Consider the following 13,595-nt stretch of genomic DNA (forward strand, 5'->3'; position numbering starts at 1 on the left):
ATTGGCTGCTAGTTTGCTGGTCTTCATGGCTATCACAGTTGCAAGGCTGCTGGTTTCTAAGGCTACTTGAAGAGGTAGGGTAAGAGGGATGGGAACAGGGCAAGTTAAAATGCCTCGATGCTCACAATGTTTAATGAGATTCAGCCATTTTTCTTAAACAAATGCTCCTTGAATTGTTGCAAGTCTTTGCTTAATTTCTAGAGCTCTGAAAAAGTTGATTTAGACTGTTTTTGCTCATTGCTTTTCTGGAGGAGTAGGTTTTTCAGAGGTCCTCACTCCAGCATTCTGTAAGTGCTTCTCCTGAAAAAACATTTATAAATATCTCTTTGATTCAATTCTACATTTTTTGTTTTCTTTCCACTCACACAGAATACATCTCTCCTCTTTTCTCCTTCAGTGAGTGAATTAAAATCAGAGAAGAAGTATGAAAAAAACATATTTTCTGATTTTTTTTCAGTAGTTTCCTTGTGCTACAGTAGTATAGAGGAAAGTGTCAGGCAGGAGCAAGGTGAACCAAAGCTGTTTCTTTCCAAAGAAACAAATATAAATCCAGAAGCACAGTCTTTCTAGTTCTATGATAGTCGCAAAATGAACTGGGACAGGAGACATGTTCGATTAAGGAGACTTGGAAAGGATACGTAATATTCCATGAAGAAAAGTGCTTTAATGCCTGAGTTTCCTGTAGGGAGAAGAGTGTAGTTCCTAAACAGGACAGGTATGTCATGATTACTCAACTCTGAATTTCACTTTGCCGGTATTAACCCCTTCTCACAGCTTCCTTCAAATGTCAGATGCTGAGGTGAATGAGAGGCAAAATAAAACCACTATCAGTACATTCCCCTTCATGAGCAAAACTGGAATTGGCAAAGGGTCATGGTGACAGATACAAGGAGATTCATTCCTGGTGATATCTTGGGCCAAATTCCAGAAGCCAGTTCATCTTAGGGAGGAGTGGGCAGGAGATTTGCATGTATGACCTCACCCAGAAGTTCCAGCCCCAGAGCATATAAACAGGTGAGTTGAAGCTCTTACCCAGTTTCAGGCCCAGTAGTTTCCAAACGGATCAAGACCATGGCAATCCTCGGGTCCCTGCTGCTGTCACTGGCGCTGTTTCTGTGCCTTGGACTGCTGTGTTCTCCTGCCAGCTGCATAAGTCACAATGACAACTGCATGCTCTTCAGTAAGGTCATTGCCGCCACTTACTCAGGAATCCATGCCAACCCAAACGTCTATAAAAGCAATACAGTCTATACAGGTAAGTAGAAGCCATTCTCTCTGCTGTCCTCTGTTTTCTGAGGGTAGATAAAACTGGAATTGCAGAACATACCCCTCCATCCCTGCTCTCAATGACACAAACAAAACATGTGTTTTTGACCCGTCTGGGACACAGAGGCAGAAAGAGGGAGAATGAGAACATGTGAGAGGATGGGTTGGGTGGGACTATTTCCTATTTCTGCATGTCCCCTGTGTGAACCTGAGCCATGGGAGTCATTACATCCCAACACTCAGGTTAACCGAGTCCCAGCAAGAGCACAGCTGCGGCAAGTTCTCTCACTTAAATAATCTGGGCTTTTTTTTTTTTTTTTTTTTTACTTAAAACAGTCTGTATTGGGGGGGCATTTTTATTATTTTAAGGAATAAAAATTGCACCACAGTTTGTAGTCTTTTCCTATCCACTTGATGAAACAATGCCACCATGGATGATTGTATATGGCACAACTCCAGGAGACGCTGTTCACTTTTAGTCTGTGGGTGGAAAATCTAGTGAGCTAGACAGGGATATTACTATCCCACCTGATAAATGAGAAGCCTGAAGCTGAGAGAAGTTAAATGACTTGCTCAGGGTCTCACAGCTAATAAGTGGCAGAACTGCCTCTTGAATCTTGGTCTTTTCATTCCTAATCCAGTGCTTTTCTTTGAGGTGCCTAGAAATATTTTACAGACATCCCTTTTGGGATCAGTCAAACCTACAAGTCAAGGCAAGTGCTCTCGAATAACTTTCATAATAACAACAAATTTAATATGGCTGTTTACATGTATTAATGTATTTAGTCCTCACAATGACCTACTAGGTAGATACTGTTGTCATTTCCTGTGTGTCAATGAGAAAACAGAGGTAGAGATGCTAGTGACTCGCTCAGGTCACAGAGCTGCTTAAATGATGGACCTGGGATGTGAACCCGAGCATTCTAACTTCAGAGACCCTGCTCTTAACCACTAGACTGTACGCCTCTCAGTTAAGGTAACGAGAGCTAAGACGTCATACTGTGTGCTGAGTACTGTTCTAAGGGTAAATGCTATTATCTTCGCCATTTTACATATGAGAACTGAAGCCCAGGAAGGTTAAAGTTTTACCCAAGGTCACTAGTAGGTTGCACAGCTAACATTTGAACCTAAATAATAGCCAAGATTTGTCCTGCTTTGTCTAGCCGGGCCATCCAGCTTCAGAGCCTGACTCATCCACCATGTTATCCTGCCTCTCTGAGAACTCTGACCGAATTTTGCAGAGAGCACCAGGGTGATAGCTATGCCCAGGCTCCACGGATTCCAGGCTTCAGCAGGAGAATGGCTATGGCCTGCCTTCACACACTCATCCTGGCTAGTCCTTTTTTCTATTTTTTCTTGGGGACTGTCACTAAGTGCCTCAGCTGTGGTGGGTCTCCCTACGTCCCACTCCCTCAGGCAGCAGATCTTGTCCTAAACAGGGCAGGGAGGGTAATCTTGTGCTTCAAGATGAGGACCAGGAGGGCATGTGTGTGACCTTGTATACAGAGCAGGACTTGGATGGTCAGGTCTCAGACCTCTGACTTAGGGTAACACATCACGAGGTGAAGGATTTTGCTGTTGAAATGGAAGAAAAAGAAACCTATCTTGTGAAGATGCAAGGGGTGCGGGGTTGGAGGTGGGGGTGGCAGAGGAGCCATGTGAAAGTAGGAAGACAGAAGAAAGAAGAATCAAAAGATGATCCATAAGACCCCTTGAAAGGGAACGTGCTGGATGAGAGGGACAACACAGCATTTACAGAGGCACTGGGTAGAGCAGAGAGAAAGGAGAAGAGGAACTAAGGCTCACTGAATGCCTACTACGTGTCATGTACTTCTTATGAGGATCATAAGAGCCATGCGCTGGGTCCTGCAAGCAACAGAAGCAGAAATATAAAACCAGAAACGTTTAGAGGCTCTAGAAGAGCACTTTGAAGGTTTTGGACAGGTGTGTGTCCTGATGAAAGTGTTGAGTGTGGAAGTCTGATCAGTCTGAAGCCTGAGGGAGGGGACTGTGGAGGCCAGGAATCTGGATAATACAGATAACTAGGAGGGATGAAAGGCAGATGTAAGCCAGAGAGTGAGGTGGAAAACAGAAGAAAGGACAAAGGCAAGCCCAGGGGAGAGCTGACAGGCTTGATGACTGGATGACACCGTCGCTCATCACCATCCACCTCAGCACCATGCACACACATCTAGGACAAATGTCAGGTTCTCGCTGAGCAACTCAGGGCAGGGGGATCTGGCTCAGCAACCTCGACTGGCAAAAACAAACAGAACAGAGAAATGTTTCGTGCTAAGAATAACAATGGCAACTTATCCAACACCCACCAGTATTAAAGTCTTTACATTCTTCTCTTCAGTCTCCCAGGAACCTTTCAAGATAAGGTATCATGATCTCCATACAATGAGAGATAATGTCATTATCCTCAGACCTAGAACCAACCCTAGTGCAAAGCGGGCATTCAGTAAATATTTGTGGAGTGAATGATGAACAGGAAAGAAACCAAGGATCGGAGGTGAAGTGACTTGGTCTTAAATGTTAGGGCTAGGATTCAGATCCAGGACTGTCTAATCCTATTGTGCTACAAGATCAATTTTCTTTATTTTGTAAAGGAGAAGCCTTTAAAAGAAGTCGGGGTGGCTGAGAGGACCCTAGCATTGAGAAATCTGTTCAGAAGGGATCTTCTAAGGGAGGAAATGGACAAACTGAAACAGTCTCTTGAAATTCCCTCCCTATTACACATCAGAAGGCTGAAAATAACAGGTGGAATTAACAAGTGTCAGTGGGGTCCCTGTGGGCACACGCTGGGCTAGGTCAACAGGTGAGACTCACCTGAGTGGAGGGCGTCAGGGAACCTTAAGTGCTTACTTAGAGGTATTTGGATTGGGGCTTTGGCAGGTACTTGGACTAGGTACCTGGATTAGGGCCTCTGGGTCTCAGAGGCCCCCCCTTCCCTCACTCTCAACAACAAAGACCAAGAACGTCAGCATTTCTGGAACCAGGAAATAGGCTTTGCTTTGACTTGGCAGTAACAGTTCCTTACTAGCAGAAGCACTTCCCAGGAGGTCTGCTTGACCCTTTCACATGCATCCACCCCTTCTCTCCCCACACTGCATTCCTCCTGAGAGAAGGGCAGAACTCTCATCTGGCAGATAGGAACAGGGCTCAAGAGGTTAAAAGTCAGCCAGGACCTCCTCCCTGATACGTAGCAAAACCAGGGCCAGAGTACAGGTCTTCTTTTGTTCACCTTTTCCTGTAGAAAACTTGGAAAACACAAAGAAAAACTAGGAAGAAAATAAAAACCATCTATAACCCCACAACCAAGAAATCCTCATAGTTAATATCTTGATGTATTTCCTTCCAGACTTTTTTCAACTTATTTCACAAAAATGGGACCACACTATATTTACATACTACTTGTAACTTTCTTTCTTCACACTTAATTTTGATTTCATGACCCCCATCTCTTGTCTTACTGCACAGATGGCTGATTGTTTCCTTCTCATTTCCTCCTAGTGTCAGTTCCTGTGAATAACAGTATTAGCTCTGTGGTCCTGCGAGCAACAGACCAGCACAACTCAGTCATTGGCTCCTGGCAAAAAGCTGACAAGTATTGCAGCAGCAGCGTCTTGTACCACATGAAGAGCCCATACAGCAAGCTCTTCGAGGCAAAATGGGTATCTCCTAGTTCCATGAACATAACTACAGTCGAGCTACAGTAAGAACCTATCCATATATGATTTGCTTTGGGCTTTTACAATTTCATATTATGTTTGTACAGTTTTATACTGACTTTGGAGGACTCAAAATGCAATCCAGATATGACGTGGATAATTCAGTAGCTGTACTCCTTTTCTGCCTCACCGTTCTTTGTCCTACCTTTATCTGTAGAAGTTTATACATCACACACACACACACACACACACACACACACACACACACACACCAGGTATGCTCAACATAAACAGAAAGAATTGGTGTTAAAGAAAACCAGAGCTGGATAGTAGTTAAAGCAAAACTAATGAATGAATGAACAAAAACAGATTGTATTCAGGACTATCACAATAAGAGAAAAGAGACCTCTGTATGGAACAAGTCTCAACTCTGAATACAACATGGGCAAGTGGGAATTTACAGCCCAGGAACAGGGTGAGGGCTCAGTGGATGGAAAATCACTAAGAGGAAACATCAAGACCTGTAAGGGGGCTCTGGCTAAACTGACCTAACAGGATTCTTGCTTAAGGGAGGCCAAGCTGATCCGATATCACCTGGGGGATAGTAGAGGATGAGGAATTCAATCAGATAATAAAGGTGATCAGATATCAAGGGTGGAAGGTTCTTGCTAAACTGACTTATGAGGATTCTGGCTAAAACTGGATTTTATAAGGAAGTTCACAGATGGGCCTAGGAGAAGGTTCCAGAGCCTGACTAAAGTTTGGTCAAGCAAAGAATCCTTGTCACTGGCACCCAGTTTGCTTCAAATTCTCTATATTCCCTCCTACTCCCACCCAATTCATTCCTATTAGTCTGGGGCAGACAGTGCTCCAGAGCCAGGCAGGGTTGGGGGCAGCAGCAGCAAACAGTTAAAAATAAAGACACTCCTCTTGAAACCATCTGGCCACCTGAGCATTCCCCTCTCTGCCAACCCCCAGGGCAGTCCTCCAGGAGGCCTTGCTAAACTGGGGGTGCAGAGAAGCTGCCAGTAGCCAAGAGCCTGGAGGAGGGGTACTCAGTCCCCATTGTTACCAAACCGAACTTGGGTCCACTCGCCTGCCGAACAGCAGAGCCAATTTACTGACTCCGGGTTGTGGTGAAGGAAAGTGCAGCGTTTATTGCAGGCACCAAGCAAGGAGAACAGGTGGCTCATGCTCAGAAGACCTGGCCTCCGCAATGGCTTTCAGGGAAGGTCTTTTAAAGGCCACATTTGGGGTGAAGTTTTCAGGGGGCATGACTTTCTTCTGATTGGTTGGTGGTGGTGAGGTAACAGGGTGATGCTTCAGGAATCTGAATCATCAACCTTCTGATTCCAATCAGTCTGGGGTCTACGTGCTTATGGTCACCATGTAGCCACCATCCTCCACTTGGGCAGGGGTCTTAGTTTCTGCAGAACAACTCAAAGATATGTGTCAGATTGTTATATGTATCCCTTGAGGAGAACTAGGACTCTGTTTTATCACTGAAGTATTATTTCTTGACTGCTTTCCTTTGTTTCTGCATTCCCTCACTTCCCTAATTAGTAACTGCTTAAGTCTGCTCTTTGGAACTCGAGGAGGGTCTAGGAGACTAAAGCCTTTTTCTACAAACAAGAAATGGGGGGACACGGAGTGGCTTTTGTACTAGGGCGGGCCCCCAGGGTCCTGCTTGGTTTCAGTCCCCCCGTTTCTTTGATACTCTTCAATCCTAAGGGGAATGGGGGTGGGGAGTGGGACAAGAAAGAGAATAAAGTTTTTGAGAGTGGTTAATCATAAACTCAGCAGGGGATCTCAGTTTTAGGGAGACTCGGTTTCACCATGACACAGAGAATCATTTTTTAAAACATAGATTCATTTTGGAAATGGCTTGCTGGCAGAAAGTGTGATGATTGTACAATAAAACCGGCTTCCTCCTGTTGCACAAAATTGACACACTCAGATTCTGAGGTGAGGCCACCTGGGGACTCTAACAAAAAACTTCCCTCCCAGCTAGGGATTTATTTTCAAGTTCACTTTAAGAACCAAATGTTGAGAGGTCCTTACGCTTTCAGACTGCCATTTTGTACTGAAAGGGCAGGTCTGACCATCAGGCCATGTCCACTATGAACTGCCACTAAGTCTCTGTAGACAGCGGTGATGGTGATGCTGCCAAGTCACTCCAGCCTCTCCAGCCATGCCCAGGCCTGGTCGGACCTAGCTGGCTCTGGAGGAGGTGCTATTATGACCACAGAGCGACCTGCAAGACTAAAATCCAAAGGGAGGTGCTACAACCCAGCCTCACGATGACAGCAGCCCCTTAGAAGCTGGCCAGGGCTAATGAGGGCAATGGTTTTCCTTTCATCTCACCTCCTTAAGGCCTCCACACTCCATGCAACAACAGATAAAACACCAAATGGTGGTGACAATCTTCAATGGAAACAGCACATTCTCACCAACAGTGCGGTCTCCAGACCCCTCTTCACTCGCACCTGCTGTGATGCACTGGCCTCTCTGCTTGTTTACGATGTACACACGCAGCCTTGATCAGCGAGGCTGACAAGGGGAGAGGAGCAGCACATACAATGGGGGAAGCCCACTACGCTGAGCAGCGCACAAAAGGCAACAGGAAGAGGTTCCTGCCCACCGAACTTTACAATGAGGGTTGGGAGGCAGGGCCTATACAGAAATAATTACTGAGGTCACACAGCACTTCCTCAGAAAGCACTCCCTGAACCCCCAGATCAAGTTCCGCTCCCTGTTTACTGACTCTCATCACTGCCGCTGCTTCGTTGCAATCACTTACTTGTCAGTTGACTATTCGGCTAAAGTCTCCAGGGTAAGAACCACGCCTGCTGTGTTCACCACTGTTCCCTCAGCAGTAAGCACAGTGACTGGCATGTACTGCCCTCTCATTAATTGTTCAATGCATGAACAAGAGACTGACATAATAATGGGCCCAATGATATCAGAACAACAGACCAAGCTGTACAGGTCATTTAATGAACATTAAGCACCTAGGACGCTACATGTCAGGCGTTGTTCACAAAAGAACTTGCCCTCGAAGAGCTGGCCCTCCAGTCGGGGGAGAGGCTCACAGCAAGGCAGTGCAGTAGAGGGGCATGTCTCTCTGATGGAGCTCTGTCTGGGTCCATGACAACCAGGAGAAACAATTTCATAGAGGCTACTGTCGAGTCTGTGGGCAGATGTGCCCGGGACTGGTATTACAAGCAGAAAGACTAGCCTGAACAAAGACCAGCCGTGTATACCAGCCTGTGGGGAATCCAGGGTGCTGGTGTTGGTGGGGGAGAGGGATGGACATGATCTTGTGTGGAGCAAAACTGTGGAAGATCTTGGTCAAGACAGTATACAGCAGACCAGTACTGAATGATCTGCTACTTGTGCTGTAAAGAATTTAAGCACAAAAGGAACTAAGAAGTTGGGGTCCCCTGGGAAGGCAGTAATGTGAGCTGAACTTGTGAATTCCCCACCATTATCTCTCATCAATTTTCCCTCCACAGAGTCTTCACAGTCGATTTCCACAACATGGCTAGAGTTTCTTTTAAGATACTGAAAAGAAATGGTAAGTTCCTCTGCAGTCTATTTACATATCTGGCAGTGAAATCCATTGGCCCGGAAAATTATCTTGTGGGTGCCCTAGAAAAAAGTCTTCTAATCATGCGTTACCCAGGTACCAGTTAAGTCTCCCAGCACCCTGAGGTCTACACAAGATTAGCTCAACCCCTTATCCTGTGCCCTGTGGAAAACAAAAGCCAATTCCAAGGGGCCTTCAGTTCTCATGGTCACTTGTGGCTCCAGACACCGGCTTCCTTAGGAGCTGTTTCCATTCAACACCACACAGACATGGATATGGAAGTTGGTTCCTTCCTCAATTTTCACAAGAATACCACCTCACACAGAGCCTTCATTGGTAGAGCAGACTTTACCGAAGGGTTTAAGGGATGAGAAGGGAGATTTGCACAAAGCAGGGTTGATAGCATAGAAAACCAATAATTTCATTAGTTCTCAGAGTGGCCTCTGACCTCCAGCACAACCACCAGGAATTTCCACTGGCCTTTCCCAGGCTGTAGTCCTCAACTCCAAACCATTCTGAGGCTCCCTGCCCTTCTCCCTTCTCTGCACCCTTCCTTCTCTCTTATCTCTCTCTTGCAAGCAAAAACAAATTCAAGAAACTGAGGTTCAGAAAAGATAGGTAATTTGCCCAAGGCCACACAGAAAGTAAATGGCAAAACGAGGACTCAAATTCCACATCTTATACTTTTCTCGACTTTTCTTAAACTTACTTTAAAACTATAAAGACAATCTTTTTTTTTTAATGAAGTTTTTAAATACAAGCTTCAACCAAGAACAAGTAACATTAGTCCTTCTCAGTGTCTAGATAACAGGTCTTCCTCGTGAGCCCCCAAACACTGAAATGCATCTAGTACGCTGCCCATTTTCCTGTCAGTCAAGCATTGCAAATGTGATCAAAGGCATATCTATCTTCAACAACAAATATTAAAGTTATTATGCCTAATGAAACTATTATATGAAAGCCTTAACTGTTTCCTTGGTGGTTTCCCCTCTGTGAAAAGTTTGGGATGTTTTCTTTCTCCAGGACATTTTTGAAATGAACACTCGTATAGATGCTAGGAAAGGAAAAAAAAAAAAAAAAGTTTGTCTCTAGTCAGGACTCCTTAGCTCCATGCTAATAAAATCCAGACTTTAAAAAAGGAGAAGAAAGCAGTTCTGTTCAGACTTTGGGCTCAGTGGTGTGCTAGAGAAACATTTGCCCTGAGGAAATGCTAAATGAGATAAGACAATGCCACAGAGCTGGAAGGCACCCTGCAAGTGGGCAGAATGTACAGGTCTGCGCAAATTGCTTTGCATTTCCCTTCTTCGTCCTTATAGTCCCCTCTGTGGTTCACTCAGACCCTTGGAAGTATCATTGCCAAGCTCTAGTTTTTCAGGATCAGACAACCCCCCAGGGATGTAGGCCTGGCTTTCTCTGTTTCTCTGCAAAGCAACCTCAGAGAACCAACGTGTGGTCAGATCAATGCCTGTGAAAATGACCAATGCCTCAGACACCACAAAAAGGGGTTCAAGCATTTGGACAGGGCCTCCTTCCACTTCCTTTAAAGCCGAGTCAGCCATCCTCAAGTCTGGATGGTGTCTAGTTCTTATAACCTTTACATGGAAACTTTGAAATTAGCAAAAATAAATAAAATAAAATTGTACCACTCTGGATCATATTTGCACTGATTGATGGAATATAATATTAAGGACATGAGGACATTTGAAGGCAGACTACCTTCCCAACAGCAAATTCAATAGTTATGTAAGTTCAGTATAAATTCCTTCTTCCATAGGTCTTAAGGTCAGAGTGTTTCTTATTTTTTGTTCCTTAACATTCTGTACCCCTAGTTTCCCCTCCTCTAAATACACTTGGCCCTTGCGAAGTGTTCACTGAATTCTGCCCATGAACTCTGGCTCCAGCATTCCATCACATTAGCCTCGTTTCTCTAGTGCCCACTCGCCACCCAAAAGAGGTCCTGATGCCATTTTTTTTCCCAGGGACAACCTCAGACTTGACCACCAAGATCTCCACAATCAAGCCAACCACAGCCACAACCCCAATCCCGACCCACAAGCTAACCACAACCCCGACCCACAAAGTAACCACAAGCCCGATCCACAAACTAAACACAAGCCCGACCCACAAGCTAACCACAACCCCGACCCACAAACTAACCACAAGCCCGATCCACAAACTAAACACAAGCCCGACCCACAAGCCAACCACAACCCCGACCCACAAACTAACCACAAGCCCGATCCACAAACTAAACACAAGCCCGACCCACAAACTAACCACAAGCCCGACCCACAAACTAAACACAAGCCCGACCCACAAACTAACCACAAGCCCAACCCACAAACTAACCACAACCCCAACCCACAAACTAGCCACAAACCTGACCCACAAACTAACCACAACCCCGACCCACAAACTAACCACAACCCCGACCCACAAACTAGCCACAACCCCAACCCACAAACTAACCACAACCCCGACCCACAAACTAACCACAACCCCAACCCACAAACTAACAAGCCCGACCCACAAACTAACCACAACCACGACCCACAAACTAACCACAACCCCGACCCACAAACTAACCACAACCCCGACCCAGGAACTAACCACAATCCACAAAATAACCACAACCCACAAGTTAACCACAACCCGAACCACAGCCAAAAGCTCGGCCAAAAGAGCCTTCCTCAGCCCCATGAGAGATGCCATTCAGATCCTGCTCGTCTTTCTCACCAGCAAACTCCTCTTCTAGAAGGAAGCTGGGGGAACAATTGCTTCTGCCTCCACTGCATCCTTCTATGTTCAGTCCCAAGACAGGGCTCTGACCTGTGTGAATGAAGACTCTGCGTTCTCAGAGGTACAACTCTACTGCCACTGCTTCAGATCCAAACGGAGACCTGAGGGTCACTTACTGGAGGGTAGCCAGTCCGCTCACTGCTGTTCAACTGGATCTCTCAGGACACAAATTAGGCTTTTTGTAACCTGGTCTGGGTGTAACTTGGAATTCTGGCTCTTAATTTAACATGTCGACAGCCAATTCCGCAGTCAGTCTAAACTTTTGTTTAGATGCAACACCAGTAGTATTTGAAGGGAAAGAAAATAAGAATGTACCATGTCTGAGTAGCCAAGGATAGGTAAAGATTATGGTATAAAGGCATTATTTTCTGTCATACCAAATATGCTATGCTTCAAGCAAGAATAATGAATGTGTTAAATTCAAATATGTCTTTAATGAGTGATTAACTGAAAATACAGAAAATGTCATCTAATTTTATTCATTTACGTGAGCATTTAAAAATCAATGGATATAAAATAGGAAACTAATAAGGACCTACTGTATAGCACAGGGAACACTACTCAATGCTCTGTAATGGCCTATATGGGAAAAGAATCTAAAAAAGAGTGGATATATGTATATGTAAAACTGATTCACTTTGCCGTACACCTGAAACTAACATAACATTGTAAATCAACTATACTCCAATAAAAATTTTTTTTAAAAATCAATGGGATGGTGAGAGTGTGTATATTTTTAAGGCCAGATATAAAAGTAAAATTTTCTCAATTTTAATTTTTCTCGGGTGCAAACTGGTCATTTTTCCCCAATGGTAACTTCCACTAAGAGAAATGGGCAAAATGTTTATAATACTCATAATACAATATAAAACCAAAAGTAAGTACGGTATTTCCCGTAATAAGCAACTGCGTTTTCTTTTAATAGTTATGCTAAATTCCAGTATGCCAACATTCAGTGACTGGATGCCAACTTCCAGCTGGCCTTCCTCAGGGACAGTTTCTGTCAATTTCTTCTTTCTCCCTGTGAATAGGCCATACTTTCCTATTTTGTATGTCTAATTTTTGTTGAAAACTTAACATTTTCAATATTATAATGGTGACTCTGGAAATCATATTCTCCCTTCTCATCAGGGTACGCTGTTGTTGCTTGTTGAGGGCTGCAATCATCCATTTGTCTAGTAACTTTTCTAAACTAGTTTTGCAACGACTGCGTTCCTCGTTGAATGTGGTCACTAAGTCTCTCTTCTGTTCTCTCAGTGGTCAGCCAGTGACCTGACAGATTTTCATGTATGTCAAAATTTAGCAGCCTCTTTCCTCATTAAGCATTCCCCTAACAACTACAAGGTTTTTTTTTATTAGAGTCTAGAGTTCAGAACAAGTTGACCCTGACAGATTTTGCCAGTTTAATGGCTGCTTCAGTGGAGGGACCAATTCTTGGCACTCCTGACTCTGCAATTTTCTGTGATGTCACTTGGTAGCCACTATAGGTATCTGCCAGGCACTATACTCAGCACTTTATATGCGTCATCTCACTTAATCCTCACAACAACCCTATGAGATATAGCCATTTTACAGAGGACAACACTCAGGCAGAGAGAGAGAAATAATTTGCCCAAAGTCAATCAGTGAATACACAGTGAAGCTAGTGGGTTTTGAAGAGTGGTCTGTACCACTTTAGAGCCTGCACTTTAACCAGGACACCGTAAGGGCACTGTTGAGAAGGATTCCGAAGCAAAATACAGGTTCAAAAATACTTCATATTCAATTAGTGATATCTTCCTTGGGCTCAGGAGGCAGGAATTGAAGCAGAACAGGCTCCAAATATTTGCCATCCTTGGTCACTCCTTAAGTGAATCCAGTAAGTGGCAAGCGCAGTGAGTAGCAGAAGAAGAGTAAAGGGCTAAAGAAGTATGTACCTTCACAGTCTCAGGGACAGCTAATCCTGATCTTGACTAATGGGAAGTGATAGACCAAAACAAACAAAAAAAAGGCACACAAGCAATGGCAAGGAAGCCCACAGGCTGCATGCACCTCATGCACAGACAAGAGACAGACTATTTATCGCTCCCATACTCCCTTGCCCAATCTTGTTCTTCCACTTGTGGGTTTTCTTGTTTGCAGCTTCGTGTTTTGTAAATTCAATGCATTCCTATTCTGTGTCAGAAACAGCAACTGCCTACCCATTGTAAGGGAAGTGATAATTCTTTCTGAGAAAGTAGAAAAGAAAATTAATGTCTTCCAAATCCTGTTACCTCAAAGATTTTTCA

The 13,595-nt window shown here is 44.4% G+C and overlaps 1 protein-coding gene across 1 annotated transcript; it reads left to right on the forward strand.

Moving 5' to 3' along the window:
* The first annotated feature begins 303 nt into the window (after positions 1 to 303).
* Positions 304 to 11,691, forward strand: PLET1 (placenta expressed transcript 1). Its single transcript, XM_029207990.1, has 3 exons — positions 304 to 1,255; positions 4,783 to 4,984; positions 11,050 to 11,691. The coding sequence occupies exons 1-3, from the start codon at positions 1,072 to 1,074 to the stop codon at positions 11,282 to 11,284; spliced, it is 621 nt and encodes a 206-aa protein (XP_029063823.1). The 5' UTR covers positions 304 to 1,071; the 3' UTR covers positions 11,285 to 11,691.
* Positions 11,692 to 13,595: the final 1,904 nt, after the last annotated feature.

The sequence above is a fragment of the Monodon monoceros genome, unplaced genomic scaffold (genome assembly GCF_005190385.1).
Source record: "Monodon monoceros isolate NGI ecotype Baffin Bay Population unplaced genomic scaffold, NGI_Narwhal_1 Super_Scaffold_7, whole genome shotgun sequence".
Classification (NCBI taxonomy): Eukaryota; Metazoa; Chordata; class Mammalia; order Artiodactyla; family Monodontidae; genus Monodon; species Monodon monoceros.